General features: G+C 51.9%; 1 protein-coding gene across 3 annotated transcripts in view; it reads left to right on the forward strand.

The window, feature by feature from the left end:
• The window catches only part of LOC125749450 (transmembrane protein 65-like), a 34,548-nt gene extending 15,798 nt beyond the window's left edge, over positions 1-18,750 (forward strand). For all 3 annotated transcript variants that reach the window (XM_049026720.1, XM_049026721.1, XM_049026722.1), the window contains 7 exons: positions 6,780-6,824; positions 7,604-7,671; positions 7,996-8,050; positions 10,234-10,276; positions 12,341-12,446; positions 13,977-16,758; positions 16,802-18,750. In XM_049026720.1, coding sequence (XP_048882677.1) covers positions 6,780-6,824; positions 7,604-7,671; positions 7,996-8,050; positions 10,234-10,276; positions 12,341-12,446; positions 13,977-14,105 — 446 coding nt within the window. In that variant the 3' untranslated portion in view covers positions 14,106-16,758; positions 16,802-18,750. The remainder of the gene's footprint in view (positions 1-6,779; positions 6,825-7,603; positions 7,672-7,995; positions 8,051-10,233; positions 10,277-12,340; positions 12,447-13,976; positions 16,759-16,801) is intronic.
• Positions 18,751-19,205: the final 455 nt, after the last annotated feature.

Genomic DNA, 19,205 nt, shown 5'->3' on the forward strand with positions numbered 1-19,205 from the left:
GCGCTGGGTGTTGGGTTTAAGCCCTGGGCTAAGCTTCCGCTGGTGGGCGGGGAGCCCTCGATTACACGAGACGACTTTCATTAGCACGGCCCAGAGAGTGGAGCGGATGTCCCCGCGGGGGCAGGCCAACACACCGCCTTCGCAGGGATGGGGTGTGAATCACACCCGGCGTCTCTGGGGGCCCGTGAGATGTCGCTGCAGAGATCACTGCATGCTTAGGGACTGTTTATGCTCACCTGTTGTGACGTGCTGGACCGCCTGGAGCTCTGACTGCTAGATAAGGAACGCTGAATCGATGGGCACTGCTGTGTGACTGGGACCTGTTTGTTTTGGATAGACTGATGTGTCAGTGTTGTGTGAAAGATTTTCTAACCTACATCGTTACCTCCTCGGCCCCGTCAGTACTGACGACCACCGTTCTGTCTTGATGTCCTGAGCACTTCTGGATATACACGCGTAATGCCCTTAGCTTGTCCACCGATGGTTCTTGTAACTTGTAAAGTCAGCCGTAAGTGTAATCGGGTGTCAGAATGGTTTGTTTCATCTGTCAGAGATCTGCGCTCCCTTGGCCTTTGTGCCAGGTGTGGAAGCCGACGCGGAGGTGTGTTAGCAATGCCGCTAGCAGTGAGAGTGCAGGAATAACTCGGATGATGATGATCATCATAGGCAACGGTCTTTGTTAAGGAGGAGTCTGAGATAGTTGGTGTATGCGCTCTGTCCGTCTGCGATGGACTGGAATCCCAACCAGGGTGAGGGTCCGGCCCCCCCTGCAACTTGGACCAGGTTAAGCAGTTGGAAGATGGATGGATGGATGGGTGTTCATTGTGTCTGCTTGCCTCTACATTAGTGTGTCTCCTGCCCAGACAGTCCACATTTTTGCTCCCTCCGAGCTGCTAAGGGAGCAAAAACATGACCTGTCTGGACCTCCTCGAGGGCCGGGTTTCTTCCACAGTGATGTATGAGATTTCTTAGCATTTGGCTAGCAAACGTTCGTCCCGACATGGCTTTATTGTCTCGTTAGATGGACGGCTGTTCTTTCAGTGCTTCTGTGTGCCCTACACGACGATGTGTCAGATCTGTTAGCATTTGGCTAGCTAATAGCCATCTTGACATGGCTACATGGTGTCACCCTGCATGCTGGAGGGTGCAGAAGGTCATGCTGCACGCGATGTGTGAAATAACAACATCTGTTCTCCTGTTGCTTCGTGGTTTTGTAGCTGATAGTTTTATGCCGTGGCATCTAAGTAGTTCTGAAAGTTGTCATCGTTCGGTCTGTGGATTGAAGAGACAGCCTTCCACACTGTTTACATGAAGAAGATTCATTAAAAGCCAGGGGAGTCCTTCTCGGGTGGTGTGGGGGCGCGGGGGCGCGGGGCACTGGCGCAGGCAGGGAATAAGCGATTGGTTTTGCAGCTCTGTGTTAAATTTAGACCTGAGCCTCTGAGTGACCCCCCCCCCCCCCCTCCCGGTGAGATGTTTGATAAAGCTCTGCTCTAATCGACTGGAATGTTCTGGATGCCGCTAAGCTCCTCGCTGCCCCCGTAGGCTGGTCTTCATCTGTATGTAGAAACTTTTCGGGCGTAGAGCTGACACTAGGAAGGAAACCTTCTGTGGATGTGACACAGTACAGGGGACGCTGTTAGGCACCTCAAACATGGCTGTATTGAATGACGGGGAGCTGATTTCACGAGACGGTCATGTCTGGCTGGGCATGACTAACACTGGGGGGCCTTTACCTGAATGGAGTCGCATTTGCTGCGGTTGCTGGGAGGTGTGGCTGGTGCATTGGGGGGTTTTCATGGTGCCAAAGCGGTGACTCCCCCCTTTTGCAGATTTAACGGACTAGAATCGGAAGCAGGGGTGCGGTTGGATGTTGACAGCAGAAGGTCCGGCAGAAACCTTCGCTGTTAACTTTAATACCTGCCGAATGACCCCGATTGCTGGATGGTCTGAGAACTGTGAAGCTGATCTGTGTTTTTTTTTAATACATGAAATTAGACACAGATAGTGAAAGAATGAATGTAAGGATGGAGCCTCTCGCCCGTGAAGCGATGGCCGGATAGGCAGAGCCGATACCCACTGGGGAGGGCTGGGGGCATCGACCCCTGTCTGTCTGCATCCATCAGTGAGGCTCTGCAGCTTTCCTGAACCTGGCTGCCGACTCATTAAAGAAGCTACGCCCTGGATTGCTAATTGATGGCAGAGACACAGCTGTGACACAGCGGGGTCTGTCCTTTGCTTAGTGGTAATATGGAGACTGTGAAGGAGGAGGAGACATGGGGTGGGCTGAGAAGGCGGAGCTCCCGGCCTGTGTGCATGGAGACCCTAATGGGGCGGGCTGAGAAGGCGGAGCTCCCGGCCTGTGTGCAGGGAGACCCTAATGGGGCGGCCTGAGAAGGCGGAGCTCCCGGCCTGTGTGCAGGTGGACCCTAATGGGGCGCCCTGAGAAGGTGGAGCTCCCGGCCTGTGTGCAGGGAGACCCTAATGGGGCGCCCTGAGAAGGCGGAGCTCCCAGCCTGTGTGCATGGAGACCCTAATGGGGCGGGCTGAGAAGGCGGAGCTCCCGGCCTGTGTGCATGGAGACCCTAATGGGGCGCCCTGAGAAGGCGGAGCTCCCGGCCTGTGTGCAGGGAGACCCTAATGGGGCGGGCTGAGAAGGCGGAGCTCCCGGCCTGTGTGCATGGAGACCCTAATGGGGCGCCCTGAGAAGGCGGAGCTCCCGGCCTGTGTGCATTGAGACCCTAATGGGGCGCCCTGAGAAGGCGGAGCTCCCGGCCTGTGTGCATTGAGACCCTAATGGGGTGCCCTGAGAAGGCGGAGCTCCCGGCCTGTGTGCATTGAGACCCTAATGGGGTGCCCTGAGAAGGCGGAGCTCCCGGCCTGTGTGCAGGGAGACCCTAATGGGGCTGGCTGAGAAGGCGGAGCTCCCAGCCTGTGTGCATGGAGACCCTAATGGGGCGGCCTGAGAAGGCGGAGCTCCCGGCCTGTGTGCAGGGAGACCCTAATGGGGCGGCCTGAGAAGGTGGAGCTTCCGGCCTGTGTGCAGGGAGACCCTAATGGGGCGCCCTGAGAAGGCGGAGCTTCCGGCCTGTGTGCATGGAGACCCTAATCGGGCGGGCTGAGAAGGCGGAGCTCCCGGCCTGTGTGCATGGAGACCCTAATGGGGCGCCCTGAGAAGGCGGAGCTCCCGGCCTGTGTGCATGGAGACCCTAATGGGGCGGGCTGAGAAGGCGGAGCTCCCGGCCTGTGTGCATTGAGACCCTAATGGGGTGCCCTGAGAAGGCGGAGCTCCCGGCCTGTGTGCAGGGAGACCCTAATGGGGCGGGCTGAGAAGGCGGAGCTCCCGGCCTGTGTGCATTGAGACCCTAATGGGGCGCCCTGAGAAGGCAGAGCTCCCGGCCTGTGTGCAGGGAGACCCTAATGGGGCGGCCTGAGAAGGCGGAGCTCCCGGCCTGTGTGCATGGAGACCCTAATGGGGCTGCCTGAGAAGGCGGCGCTCCCGGCCTGTGTGCATGGAGACCCTAATGGGGCGGGCTGAGAAGGCGGAGCTCCCGGCCTGTGTGCATTGAGACCCTAATGGGGTGCCCTGAGAAGGCGGAGCTCCCGGCCTGTGTGCAGGGAGACCCTAATGGGGCGGCCTGAGAAGGCGGAGCTCCCGGCCTGTGTGCATGGAGACCCTAATGGGGCGGGCTGAGAAGGCGGAGCTCCCGGCCTGTGTGCATGGAGACCCTAATGGGGCGGCCTGAGAAGGCGGAGCTCCCGGCCTGTGTGCATGGAGACCCTAATGGGGCGGGCTGAGAAGGCGGAGCTCCCGGCCTGTGTGCATTGAGACCCTAATGGGGTGCCCTGAGAAGGCGGAGCTCCCGGCCTGTGTGCAGGGAGACCCTAATGGGGCTGGCTGAGAAGGCGGAGCTCCCAGCCTGTGTGCATGGAGACCCTAATGGGGCGGCCTGAGAAGGCGGAGCTCCCGGCCTGTGTGCAGGGAGACCCTAATGGGGCGGCCTGAGAAGGTGGAGCTTCCGGCCTGTGTGCAGGGAGACCCTAATGGGGCGCCCTGAGAAGGCGGAGCTCCCGGCCTGTGTGCATGGAGACCCTAATGGGGCGGGCTGAGAAGGCAGAGCTCCCGGCCTGTGTGCATGGAGCCCCTAATGGGGCGCCCTGAGAAGGCGGAGCTCCCGGCCTGTGTGCATGGAGACCCTAATGGGGCGGGCTGAGAAGGCAGAGCTCCCGGCCTGTGTGCATGGAGCCCCTAATGGGGCGCCCTGAGAAGGCGGAGCTCCCGGCCTGTGTGCATGAAGACCCTAATGGGGCGCCCTGAGAAGGCGGAGCTCCCGGCCTGTGTGCATGGAGACCCTAATGGGGCGGGCTGAGAAGGCAGAGCTCCCAGTGACTCTGCTCTGCAGCACCTTAAGACGTCAGTAGTAATGGCAGTGATGGTTAGCAGTGCCACAAACCCGACTCGATCCAAACCTTTGCTGATCTCCTTCCTGTGTAAACACTCCATTTCAAACACACCGACTTCATAACCACCTTTGGAAGTTCGGGAGTCATAGACAGGGGTTGATCGTGCACTGGGGGGGGGTGGCGGGGTGCTCCGTGGTCTGTGTTACTGCCTTATGGGGTGTGGGCCTGAAAGTCTTTTTTTGAAATCCAGTCTGCATGTGTTTGCTAAATTTACAGCACACTTCACTGCTCAAGGGGAAGCCAGGTTTGCCAGAATGCTCCTCAAAAATTCCCTTTACAAAATGCGATTCCGTCAGGCGGACAGAAGAATTGATGTGCGAAAAAGATTCTGTAAAAATGTATAAACAAATGCATCATAATATGTGGTAATCTATGGTGTCTGCCTTTACGTGCATGTTATGACTGTGATTATGGGGGGGTGTCGTGTCGTATAACAATGGCAGCAGGTAGAAAAGGCCCCCGATAGTGCTTCCTAGCAGGGTGAGATGAGCTTTAACAGCTTTTCATCTTCTGCCCCTTTTCCAGTACTGCTCAAGTTTGTCATATAATAATTGCCTATATTAGTGTTGAGCCATATGTTCTGAATGGCAGTGGGGCCTGTAGGAGCTGGCCGGTCTGCTTCAGCCCCCGCAGCGTCTCTGCACGTATTTCCCCTCAGGGATCTCGACCGTGGGGTCAGCCCTCCGCGGCATGCCCCCGTACACTCAGACAGAAGCTGGACGGCGTCCATCACCACCTCGCTCCTGCTGGTCTGTTGTCATGGAGACCGGTTTCCCAATCCCATACTCCCATCTCGTCTGACTTGCTGTTTACGGCATCTCCCCTGCCTGATCGGTTTAGCTCCTGGGTCATTAACCGGCTCGTCCTCGAACCTTCTGTCTACCTCCTGACGGGCGTGGAGATGCATGTGGCTGCCCCTCCGAGCTGACGGCGTCTGCTGTCACGCGACACCCCTTTTTCCACCGTCGACTGTGACTGACCATGCTTTCTGGCACCGTTTATCACACCGCGGTATGTTAGTTGCACCTCCCAGTTTGTTTCCCAGGGCAGGTGTCCAGTATAAATCTCTAGCTTTGACCTAGACACATTCCCAGAATGCATTGCAGCATAACAGTCATGGTCTACAAAAAGAGCTATACCTGCACCTCCCTCGCCCAGGCCTGCTTGGAGGGATAACTTGCGTGCCGCCTGCATTAGTGGGGAGGCCTCTGGCCCTCATTAATCTGACTGCGTACTCACACTCTGGACACTATACATGCCTCCAGAGATTAAAAAAAAACGCCGTAATGAGGGAGGTCATGTGATCCGGCAGACTGCTCTCCCAATGCGCAGCCGTATGTGAATAAACCTTCATTCAGCTTTTAGTCAGTGAGACCTTGGGCAGTGAATTTTTCTTGTTCAGCAGGTTTGGGATCAGTAGCCATTTCCAGAAGGTATAATCCCCTAGCTGAATGGAGTGTATTCTACACTGTAGGGCCCTTGAGCGCGCCCCTTAACCGCAGTTGTTCCAGGACTCCTGGCTGAGTTTGTTGACCCCAAGTATAATAAATCGCAGCATAATAAATGTACCAAAAAGTTCATTCTACCCGGAAAATTGTGCTGCAAATGGCGTTTCTCCACATTATGTGTACAGACCTGTGTTTTAACGAAGATACCAGAGGAGCAAAGGCTCAGAAGAGCGTGACATTAGGAGAGGAGCTCTGGAGGCAATGCGGGGCCTGGGCTCCCATCCATCGGGTTGTGGGGTTAACTCCCACAGGAGCACTTTCTTTGAAAGGAGCCTTATCTGAAAGTATTCTGTGAAGATATGATAAATTATCATTAAAAACGATAACAACAGCGCTGGTAAATAATGTAATGGGTTCAAAAGGGCTTTTCTGGGTTTCATGGTGGACGGTTCTCTCCATTGTTTGAAGGTAACTAGCACTCTGCCAGGTTCTCTGTTTATGGTTCTCAATTTTTTATGGTTCTTTATTGAAGGTAACAAGCGCTCTGCCAGGTTCTTTATAGTTCTCCCAGTGTCGACAAGCCCATTCTCCAGTTTGAACTTTTCCGAGTCGCTTGAAGGTCTTGCTGAATAAGTCTGAGAGAGCTGACGTAAGCAGATGGCCCAGGGAATGATCTCCTGGGTGCTGGGCCGGTCTCAGACAGCAGGGAGGGTTTATCGGCGGCCCAGCAGAACTCCCCTGCGGCCTGTCCTACTGTGACTCAGCTCGCTCAAAGTCGGGCCCGTATCTTCTGCCCTCCTGTCATGCCCGGGAAGGACTGTAATTCATTTGCATCACTCTCTCTCCCCCCCCCCATTTTTCTTTCAGAGAAACTGGAAATGGCCCCTCCAACAGCAGCCCAGCTGAGATACGGTAAGAGTGCCCTCTCTCCTACGATGTTTTTTTCCGGGAGATCCGCCTCTTAGGCAGCATTACGCAGACGCTCTTGCTGCTGATGCTAAAGCTAATGCAATTAACGGCTAGCATCTGCGAACCGGCTTCCATTTGTGCGGCAGGTCAGGCATCTCGACGCCCTGAGTGTTACACTGCACGGTACTTCGTGAAATGGCCATAATCTATCTCAGCTGTTCGGTTTTCTTATAGATTATTTGTGATATTCTACCTGCTCACAGGCAGGGGTTCGCAGATCCAGCTGGTCAGCGTGCACCATCTGGGCAGGCTGTCTGATAACCTGCGTGGTTTTTGTTCTTGTCCTCTGCTGCCTTCTGGATTTTTCTATTGCCGTGTGCATTCATAGGTCAGGAAGGGTGCTAAGTAAAAATGAAATATTCCGGTGGTGAACTTGGGCATTTGTCGACGCTCTATTTCCCCCTGAAAGTTCAGATATCTGCCAGATACATTTTATTGGCTCATGCCAAGTTGTTCTCCTTGAATGAAGGAACAGGCCCATTGATTCAGTCTGTCCAGGTTGTTGTAGATTTATTAGATGTTTTCTGGCATGTTATTCCATTACAACCTGGCAAGGCTGGAATTACGGACGTTCCGAGATGCTGGGGAAGCTCTGAGGAGATTCGGGTTTATGGTGGTGACAGATTCATCAGGTCACTTTCCGGAACCTTCCTGTCGGGCGCTGTCTCCGGCAGAGTGTCGCTAACGGTGCCTGATGTCTGTTTAACCCTTTGCGTTCCCAGTACTCCTGCACAACGCCATCCCCTTCGTTGGATTCGGGTTTCTGGACAACGCCATCATGATCGTGGCTGTAAGTATATAAGATGCACTTTAAGTCTGTAATTAAAAGTACTTTGCTGATATGCTCTAGCTGTCCTTATGCTTTATTTTTTAGTTATTAATTATTTTTTAAGTGTTTTCAGTCATCATAATAGCAATGAGTTTGAAAGGAAGCTCTTGCTTGATTTATCCCTGTTCTGAGATGTCCTGTTCCGTTATCGATTATTCAGGCCTGATAACAGATTATCCATCTGCGTATTATTCTGGCCTTTGAGTGGGCAGAGATGACGCCTTAGCTGCTCTGTAAGGGCACTGCATTAATCAAATCCTGAGCGAACGTTGTTTCCGTTCATAGGGGACGCAGATTGAACTGTCCATCGGGGTCATTTTGGGAATCTCCACCATGGCAGGTATGTAAATCTTTTTCTCTCTTCCCACATGATTGTTTGAGACACATTTTGCCCAATTCCAGCAGGTGCTGTTGGGTATGTGGCATTTCGCTGCCGCGCCACAATTTAATTACTAATTAGAGGGCTGATTGGCTGTCCTCACACCTGGGTTTGAACAGCTGACCTAAAGGTTATCCCAAAATCACGCACACACTGGCCCTTTCTGATCAGTTTGCCCACCCCTGCTTTAGTCATTAACCTTCAGGTTCTGTCAATTGTGTTCCAGTGTTTTCTAGCCAGCTGATTGGCCGAGCTGTCCTCTGAGGAATAATAGGTGACCTGTGATGAAGCCACAGTCATTCCAGTGCAGTTTGAGAAGCAGGGTGGTCTGGGGCTCAGTGGGTCGCATTCTGGCTCTGTTTTGACCGGAAGGTTGCTGGTTCAAATCCCAGGCAGAGTGATGTCACCGTTGGGCCCTTGAGCCAAGCCCTTAATCCCCAGTTGCTCCAGAGACTGTCTGACCCTACTTTCTCAACTGTGCGTCGCGTTTGGCTAAAAGCATCTGCTAAATAATTAATGTAAATGGTAAATAAATGTTTATAGGGCACGTCATTTAAAAGCCGTAGTGTTGCAATGACAGCAGTCGGTGTGTGGGCTCCACGTGAGATGTATTACAAGAAGACAGAACGTGTATAATGTATGCTAGTCATAGTAATAGCCTTAGGCTTGTGGCTGACAGACGGTGAGCGCAGCCTCTCTGTTAGAGGAGTGTGATGCAATAGGTGAACTAAGGAAACTGAAGGACCCCTGACACTATGTGGGCTGTCTTAGCCACTGCCTGCAGTCTGCTGTAGTTTCAGTCACAGTGAAATTCCAGGAGGTTAAAAGTGGGAGAACCTGACAGTTGAGCAGGTGCAGAGACACTTTGGTGTCCATATGACGTTTCCTGGGTGCAACTGCTGGGATCTGGGGGGGGGTGGGGCCTGGAGACCATGGACTGTGTGCTGCTGCTGCCCTCTGGCACCAGCTGGGGGGGTTGGAGGGCATGTTAGTTTATCCCGGATACCCTGCAGGGTTCTGCGACGAGCAGGTGCTCCATCAGAAACTGCTGTAATTTCATCATTAATGCGTTTATGTAGATGCATAAAGCCCTTTTTAAAGCATCGTATATTTTTTTAATTGAGTATGATATGTCGGTCCCAGCTCGGCTAATCAGTGTTCAGGTCGTAAATCCAAGTAGGCATGTGTAACCTTTAACTGCACTGGTCAAATGCGTCCTGTCTGTCGTAGCTGATGCACGGGTGCCTGTAGTTGCAGAAACAGATTTTTTTGAGAGTTAATTGGCTTAACTGAGGTTAGGGCTGAGTAGGAATTAAGGTCATCATTGTTGGGATATGAATACGTGCCAGTGCGCTTGGCAGTGCGCTTGGCAGTGCGCGTTCCAGTGCGTGTGCCTGTGCGCGTTCCAGTGCGTGTGCCTGTGCGCGTGCCTGTGCGCATTCCAGTGCGTGTGCCTGTGCCTGTGCCTGTGCCTGTGCGCGTGCCTGTGCGCATTCCAGTGCGTGTGCCTGTGCCAGAGGTAGATACCTGCTTTTCTGAGCCTTCTGCCAGCTTATTGCCCTATAAGTGAATTACTGCCCAGGCAGACGGTGGACTGGCTCGGCACCTGTCATCTAGCAGCTCTGTGATTCATGGTCCGGCTGCCCGACTCCCATAGCCCCCCGTCTCAATGCAGCACGCCCTTCTTCCTGATGAAAGGCATGATGATCAGACCCCGGTCCCCATAGCATGAGTCGCAACTCTTTGTGCTGTTCTAGCTGTATATGAATATTTATCTCTGTACCCCTTATAAAAGCAACTCCCTTCAGTTTCGAAAGATACAGAAAAGCGTCTCCTTCATTTTAAGGAGTGTAATGCAGCCTTGATTTTATGTCTGTCTGGTGGTAGCAGGTCATCTGACCCACTGCACATGCCTGTAATTGACATGTGACCAGTGGTGGGCAGAGTCTCTGCTAATCCGTTAACTGCTAACTGGCAAAGTGTGTTCTTGTTTCACGGAATGTACTTGTGCATCTCATCTGTCTGACTATCGCTTATAGCTGAAACAGCCAGCCGCCTTTGTCCGGTGGCCCCCACAAAGCTCCCAGAGGGTACGGGCCGCCCTGCTCGCTCTTACGTACCCATGTCTGTCTCTGTTGTTTCAGCCGCAGCCTTGGGGAACCTGGTGTCAGATCTGGCCGGACTCGGGTAAGCGAACATGCCTGCACGTTCTGGGCACTGCAGGCTTCTCTTATATCACTTTCTTATATTACTTCTTGTTATATTACTTTGTAACATGGACATCGCAGATTGTGTGACCTGTAATCAGGCCAGTTACAGTAATTAGGAAGCTAACCAGTCCTCGTCTCCCACGGTGGCCAAATGGCGACATGCTGCACCATGCAGATACGCTGGCAGCAAGCAAGGCAGGACGGTGATGAAACCTCAGTGTTCGGCGTCATATTCTGGGTCCTGGTGTTTTACCTCGTGCTTCCTGACTGGCCGCGGTCAAACTTCACTTATTGCCTTTGATTCTGTAGAAAAAAATAGGTTGCTAACTCACACCATCTGCATCAGAGAACGTCATCTGTAAATAAAGTCCTTCCTCACAAACAGAGTGCCTCTGGCCTGCTTCGTTACTCTAATGGTCTCCCCTGCCTGGCTTATTGCACAGGACTGGAGCTCTGAGCGGTGTTAATTCTGCCAGATATACATCTCTGAATGGATTCCGTTACCAAAGCCATTAGCCCCCCCCCCCCCCCCCGCATACCTCCCACCCCAAAGTGTCATTGTCTTTACCTGTTAAGGTGCTTCTTCAGCAGAAGGTGCCGTGTGACTGATGCGTAGGCAGCCTGCTCTCGCCTTGAACGGAGCTCCATCTTTCCAAACAGATATCGACAGGCTCTAATGGTGTAAAGCGATAGTCCTCAGGACGCTTGTGAAGTGCATGATTTCTCCTGTTTATCTCTGGGGTGTCATTTCCTCGCTGTACTGTTTCTGACTGAGATCGCCTTCCGGACATATACACTCTCTGTGTCGTGTTTCTGACCGCAGTGGTGTACGCTCTACTCACAGTGTTTCTGACCGCAGTCGTGTACGCTCTACTCGCCGTGTTTCTGACCGCAGTCGTGTACGCTCTACTCGCAGTGTTTCTGACCGCGGTCGTGTACGCTCTACTCGCCGTGTTTCTGACCGCAGTCGTGTACGCTCTACTCGCCGTGTTTCTGACCGCAGTCGTGTACGCTCTACTCGCAGTGATTCTGACCGCAGTCGTGTACGCTCTACTCGCAGTGTTTCTGACCGCAGTCGTGTACGCTCTACTCGCAGTGTTCCTGAGAGTGGTCGTGTACGCTCTACTCGCCGTGTTTCTGACCGCAGTCGTGTACGCTCTACTCGCAGTGTTTCTGACCACAGTCGTGTACGCTCTACTCGCCGTGTTTCTGACCGCAGTCGTGTACACTCTACTCGCAGGGTTTCTGACTGTGGTCGTGTACACTCTACTCGCAGGGTTTCTGACTGTGGTCGTGTACGCTCTACTCGCAGGGTTTCTGACTGTGGTCGTGTACGCTCTACTCGCCGTGTTCCTGACCGCGGTCATGTACGGTCTACTCGCCGTGTTTCTGACAGCGGTCGTGTACGCTCTGCTTGCAGTGTTCCTGAGAGTGGTCGTGTACGCTCTACTCGCAGTGTTTCTGACCGCGGTCGTGTACGCTCTACACGCAGTGTTTCTGACTGCGGTCGTGTATGCTCTACTTGCAGTGTTTCTGACTGCAGTCGTGTACGCATTTATACTCCACTGCAAACATTTGGTGTCCTGGGTTTCTCCAAATGTTTCCACGGGCTCTGAATGACCTTCAGGGAGGTGTAGCGTCAACCGGAAACTTCCAACCTGGCTGCAACAATGGAAGCACTTTCCCCCAGGCGTCACTGCAACGCCCGTGAGAGGATAGAACGTTACGAGATGACTGTGGTACCTGCCAGGCTTGTCCAATTTCCTGTGAAACGAAGAAGGGAATTATGGGAAATGCGGGCCATCTGCGCGCCTCCACTGCACCCCGCGGTCAGCTCGGCCATGCCCCTGCAGTGCCTCCTGTCTGCTGGGGCGTCTGTCCCTCATTGCCATGTCTCTGCAGTGGCAGAGGGTGGCCAGAGACAGCCAGTCACCCTGCTCTGCTTTTATTCAGACGGCTTATTTATCACTCTGTCTGTGTATCTGTGTGCATGCCTGAGTTGGTGCGTGAGCTGTGTCCTCCCTCCGCCCCGCCCTTCCAGCCTTGCCGGGTACGTAGAGGCCTTGGCCAGCCGACTGGGCATGCAGATCCCCGACCTGACGCCCAAGCAGGCAGACATGTGGCAGACCAGGGTCAGCTCGCACGCGGTAAGTGGCCCGGTACCACGGCGCCTTCTCCCCTTGCGATTTTCCCTTCGTTTTATTTGGCTCCGTGCAGCAAGGCCGCTGCCGGGCTGATTGATGGCATCGTGGTACGACGCAGCACAACGCCAGGGCCTCTCTCCCCGGAGTGACGGCCTGTAATTTACATACCACATGCCCGTCGTCAGCTACTAGATTCCCGAGGTTCTCACACATTAATTATCCAATTAGAATCCACCAAGTGACAAAATTGGATGCGGGTGTTTGAGGCGTTTCTCATTTCCCGCATACCGAGGCAGTAATAATGAATAGGCAGAAGCTCGTGTATGTAAATCTGACTGAAAAAGATGGCTGTCCTGTCTACCTATGCCTGGGCTCTCACTGTCTGTGTGCCTGATCGCACAGCGCTGTCTAGGATGAGCCAGACCCACCCGGCTCCGGGTTCGAGAAGCCTGGTACTGTTTTGCAGCTTTATGATGGACGGGCTGTGGGGGAGGGGGTATGGGGTAGAGGGGAAGGTGTACTCAGAGGGGGGGGGTATGGGGTAGAGGGGAAGGTGTACTCAGAGGGGGGGGGGTATGGGGTAGAGGGGAAGGTGTACTCAGAGGGGGGGGGTATGGGGTAGAGGGGAAGGTGTACTCAGAGGGGGGGGGTATGGGGTAGAGGGGAAGGTGTACTCAGAGGGGGGGGGTATGGGGTAGAGGGGAAGGTGTACTCAGAGGGGGGGGTATGGGGTAGAGGGGAAGGTGTACTCAGAGGGGGGGGTATGGGGTAGAGGGGAAGGTGTACTCAGAGGGGGGGGTATGGGTAGAGGGGAAGGTGTACTCAGAGGGGGGGGTATGGGGTAGAGGGGAAGGTGTACTCAGAGGGGGGGGGTATGGGGTAGAGGGGAAGGTGTACTCAGAGGGGGGGGTATGGGGTAGAGGGGAAGGTGTACTCAGAGGGGGGGGTATGGGGTAGAGGGGAAGGTGTACTCAGAGGGGGGGGTATGGGGTAGAGGGGAAGGTGTACTCAGAGGGGGGGGGTATGGGGTAGAGGGGAAGGTGTACTCAGAGGGGGGGGGTATGGGGTAGAGGGGAAGGTGTACTCAGAGGGGGGGGGTATGGGGTAGAGGGGAAGGTGTACTCAGAGGGGGGGGTATGGGGTAGAGGGGAAGGTGTACTCAGAGGGGGGGGGTATGGGGTAGAGGGGAAGGTGTACTCAGAGGGGGGGGGTATGGGGTAGAGGGGAAGGTGTACTCAGAGGGGGGGGGTATGGGGTAGAGGGGAAGGTGTACTCAGAGGGGGAGGGGTATGGGGTAGAGGGGAAGGTGTACTCAGAGGGGGGGGGTATGGGGTAGAGGGGAAGGTGTACTCAGAGGGGGGGGGGGTACTCAGAGGGACAGATTATCCTTAACACTGATATCATTACCTGTGACATCTCCAGTATTGAGTTGACTCTGTTCTGTCGTCTCTTGGTGATTGAAGTTAGTCACGGATACCTGTGCTCGATTGACCTAGATTGCCCCCCCGTCCCCCTTCTGTGCCCCCCCCCCAGGGAAAAGCCATAGGGGTCGGTATCGGCTGTGTGCTGGGGATGTTCCCCTTACTCTTCTTCAAGGACGACGACGAGCAGGACACTAAAGGAGGTGACGGACCCAAGCAGCCACTGCAGGACTCCAAGTGAGCTTCCCCTGCCCCCCCAGCAAAACAAACACGTTGGCACAAGGACTCACCAGGACTGACAGACTAGTGTTCCACACACTGCTGGGCTCCGGCAGGGAAACCTGAACTCCATTAGGACACTAACACTATGACCGTAACCTCCTGCAATGAAGACCCCGTCCTCAGCCGAACCCCTGGCCCGGTCCCGGCGGCCGCTGCCCCCCCCCTGCCTGTTTGATGTCATGCCTTGTGTAGTACACGTGGTGATGTCTCTCTAGCCTTCAGGAAACCCCTGGGAGCAAACTGGGGACTGCTGCCTGTAGGGGGCGATGGCGTCCCCACTTTGTGTCATACAGTCCTCACAGAAAGTCAAGGTCGCCTGCTTAATTCTAGAAAATATTGCAAATTTATTGGTTTTTATAGCAAACATTGTTACTTTTCTCATTTGCTTACAATAAAAGATATAACACTAGAAATAGCCGTTTCAAGTAAAATGTTCATTTGAAGTAGTAATATATTGAGACAAATTATAGTCCAAAAAGAGCTGTTCTGCGTTAAAAAAGTTCCTTGACAAGCAGTCTCATTGGGTACTTTATAATTACTAACACCTTTACAATCACATAAAATACCAAACATTTGTGTTTAGTTTCCCTTTGGGAGCCAATGACTGCAACTACAATTAAGGAAAATGGCAAGAACAGAACTGAATGAGTCAGTTAAAAAAATGACAATAAAACGAAAATGTCTGTACAGAGATGTTAAACATTGCTTGTCAATTGACTTTTGTTATGAAACCAAAAAATTTGCAACATGTTTGCAGAATTAAGCAGAATTAAACACTCCCCCCACACACAAATATGTGAGCTTTGTGGCTCCCTTGGATTTTATATCCCCCACCACTAGAGGCCACTGTGTGACCCGAGAAGCCCTTACCACCTTCCTGTACTCGGGGGGGGTCGTCACCAGTAGCCCTTTAATAGTCCTTTGCGAACTCCTACGGCCACCCCCGTGCGTCTGGCCAATGCCAAAAGAAGCCCCACTGCTTGCCAGGCCTCTGCGCTTACTGGTGGGACTGGTGGGACTCTGCACCCAGACCACTATGCCACTTCCCCTTGCTACCAGTGACACTGTCCCTGTCTGGCAGCTTATTCAGGGCTGTAAACCATTTCATGGCCTGAGTCCTCCAAATTCCCCTTTATCATCCTTCCTGTTTTCTGCCTTATGCTACAAGGCCAGAGCAGAGGTCAGTAGACTCAGCTGCTCAATAACACTGCCTTTGAGTTCTTTATTCTGTTTGTGTTTAACACTAAGCATCATGTCCACATATTTCAGAAATGGTTTACAGCCTACGGCCTTCGGAGTCAGACATCAGCACTTCCCAGCTGAGCTTTGTCAAATTAAAGCGTAAAGATGCTTTCGGAAGACTATATAAGCATGGAATGTGCAGGGGAACGGACAAAATAAGGAAAACTATTAATAACAGTGCGTTAATATCACAGGAGAATGGGTGTGTTATTAGGGTGGTGGGTTTAGAGCCCATCTTTAAAACGGCTGAATGGAATAGAATGGAATAGAATGGAATGGAATGGAATGGAATAGAATAGAATAGAATAGAATAGAATAGAATAGAATATGACTTATCAAATAATCCCGCCTTTCCTGTTTCCTTATGGGTCCAGGTTTTGCTCCTTTTGTTGCAAATGGCAGTTTTATGATGATTGTCACGTGGCTTTGGTTGATACTGGGTCACAGAGGTACTGATCCGGTCCTGTGAGGACATGCTGGCAGCCACTCTGTTACCGTTAGGGACCTTCAATCTACACCCTCAGTTTTATGGCAGACACACACTGCTACCCAGCATTCAGTGTAATTTCCCTCACTCTTATGGAGATATGGTTATTTCAGTGTGTAGTATAGAATAGAACAGCGATGCTTCATTCACCCTCGCGGAGACATTCTCTTTTCGCCTACGCCATCTTGCTCCCCTTGAGACAGGCAGATAAGACACATATGCAGGTGAGAGCAGGCTTGGGGGGGTCACTGCACAGGGTCAGCCAGCAGGCAGCATCGCTGGAGCTGGGGGTTAAGGGTCTAACCGCAGTATCAGTCTGCCAGCTCTGGGATTTGAACCAATGACCTAACGATCACTGGCACAGTACTAACCCGCTAAGCCACACATGCCCCCCTCCCCAGTCTTTTTTCGTGTGGTGTTTTCATTACTTTGTCCTCCCCCTGCATATACTATTCATAACAAAAATGGCCAAAAATCAGAGAAGAAGAAAAGTCTCGCTGGCAGAAAGACTTATTTTGTTAATTTTGCACGCATCGCCGGCGAATCCCCGTGAGAGTATCCTGAAGGACCGTCCTCTGAGTGAAGGTAAACCGGATCTCAGGGACTGGAGTCCCACGCTTTGTCTTCAGAAGCTGAAGCAGCTGTAGGTTATCGTTTAGTTCTTATTGCTCGTACTCTGGCGAAGGACGAGGCTCTGAAGGCGCCGTCCCATCTGGGATTTCGTGTGGAGCAGCCAGACTGCAGACATGTCTTGATCTATGTCTTGATCCGGGACGAAATACTTCATGGTTCCTAGGATTTCGAACTTGAACAAAGCCATATCTTAAAAGGTGGACTAGCGGAAGATGTTCAGGGGCTATAAAGCACGGGCTTTTTTGCAGGAGTAAGATTGATGTTCAATCATGCTGTTTGACCTTTGATTGAAGGTAAGATTGATGTTCAATCATGCTGTTTGACCTTTGATTGAAGACCAAGGTTGGGACGGAATTGACAGCCCTTTGGCCGTTACGCAGCATGTTACCGCGTTTTTCCAGGTTTTATACACACGTTCTGTGCTGTGATAACACTCGCCTGCAAAAGGCAGCTTGCTCCCTTGACGTCCCCTAATGTGTTAAGGTCCAACCTGCATATGCATGTCTAATGAAGAGTCTGTATCTGTTGCACTGAATTAAATCGTCTCTTGGATGCCTGGAGTGTGTGACACTGTCTGCAGGCTCTGATCTGTCGCTGCAGAGAGTGATTTCATGTCACCCACCTCGGGATCACGGCTGGCTGGAAATCGGCCCATAACCCCGTTTTGTTCATAATTAGGATGCAGTCATGAAAGTTTTTAAGATGCATGCGGTGTATCTCCAGTGCCAGTGTGGAACCCGAGGCTTGGGCGGGGGGGGAGGGGGGGAGTGGCCTGCTAAGTGGCCCACAGAAAATGGGTTGACCGGCACTGTGTGTCCATTGCTTATACAGCTCACGGCATCTTCTAGAAGTCAGAGGACTCTTAGGAAAACCCAAATCCCTTTCCGCGGCCAAGGTTGAAGCCATCTCACTTGCTCATACGCACAAACTCTGAGCCGGGCCGGCCAGGCCGGACCGAGACTGGGAGCGCATCTAAGCCACTGCCGAAGGGCTTTGGCTGACGAATGCAAAACCACTCAGCTGATCCCGCCATCAGGGGGCGCTTCTGGGCCTCTGGGTGCCTCTGAAAATGCATGTTTAGCTTCTCTCTTGGTTCTTAGAGTATCTGTACTCTGTAGAGTAACAGACTGTATCCTAGAACAGTATTAGAGTATTAGAACAAATATGAAGCTGTTTATCGTCCAGTAACCCTCTCAAGACGCAGCTATAAATTCTATTTATATATAGTTTTAAAAAATGTTGCTGTCACTTTAATTTTTAATTTAACCTCATTTTGCTGTTTTTACGTTTCCATTACATATGAAGTGATTTATCTGTTATATTAGCGATTCGTTCTGGACTGGGTCGCCTGTATTGCATTTGCTTCATTAACCAAACTGTGTTTCCCTACAGCCTCGAAATGGGACCGCATGTCCGAGTGCTTTCATTCTCTATTAAGCTTGGGTGACACCCATTCGCTCGTTCTGCATGGGTCACTTGGACCATTCGGCTGCCAGTTTCCAGCCGCCACCCTTGCCCTCATTGGCCTATGGTGTTTTTCCATTGTTAGCCAATCAGCATTGGGTATTAGTTCATCACTTGATGTCTGGGGTCCACAGAGCCCTGCTCAGCTGACTATAGCAGTTCCTATTATTAGTTCAGTCTAGCATGTTAATCGACTCAGTCTGGTCCCAGGGACATGCACCTCCCAATCTGTGAGAGGCTCATTGACATTTGGCTCACATGATCGTGCTTTTAACTTAAAATTCTTGCATGATCTTCAGGACTGTGGTAGTTCTGTCTGGACTAGAGCCCCCAGTCTGTCTTCCCAGCTGCCAAGATCATGACCGTGTGTCATTCGAGTAACAGATGAGTCTCCTTCTCTTTTCTTGATGCAAATGGAGAGATCATTCCAGTCGTGAAACAACAGAAATGCGGGAAAGGTTTGTGGAAACTGAAACCTTACACATCGATGTATGTGTAGTCACACTCAAGAACTTTCTAGAAGGGATCTGAGGCTGCTAAATTAAGGGTTGTTGAAGGTTTTTTTTTTGTTTGTTTTTCATATAAACACAAGAGTGACAGATTTGAGGGGATGTTTATGTACGTTACTTAAATTCATTGTGCTAAGAGAGAACAGTAACACAAAACCAACAGAATGTATCATGCCTTAAATGTTTTAAGTTTAAGTTTATTTCTCCCCCCCCACACTGGTTTTGCAGTTCTTCCTTTGTCCTCCCCATTAAAAACAAAAATAAAGAAACCCTTGTTATATTTTATTTTTCTCTTTGCCTCCAGCTTCGGGTGAAACCTTTCTCATCTTATGGTGTGCCTCTGAGGGTGGGGGGGTGCACGATAAACATACAGGTGCACAATAAAACATACACGTGCTGGACCCAGACTCCATGGCTTAAGGATTAAACTGGAAACAAACCCATCTTCAAGTAAAAATGTTCTGTCAGGGAAGCAACCAATCTATAAAAGGCTGGTAATAACATGCCGTTAATTGTATATTGAGAAATACAATGAAGGGGAATCGCATAATGCTGTGCATCATTCAGTGTTTAATGATTTCTACCTGAATACATTTTATTTGAATTCCGGGTTGTTACCTTGGGCGGAGCCCTGGAAAATGTGATTATTCCTTTTGTTCGAGATTTGCTGTGTGGCTTAGTAATGGTGACCAAAGAGGCACTCAGGTATGTCAGGTGGAGTCAG

Source organism: Brienomyrus brachyistius, chromosome 9 (genome assembly GCF_023856365.1).
Source record: "Brienomyrus brachyistius isolate T26 chromosome 9, BBRACH_0.4, whole genome shotgun sequence".
NCBI classification, from domain to species: domain Eukaryota; kingdom Metazoa; phylum Chordata; class Actinopteri; order Osteoglossiformes; family Mormyridae; genus Brienomyrus; species Brienomyrus brachyistius.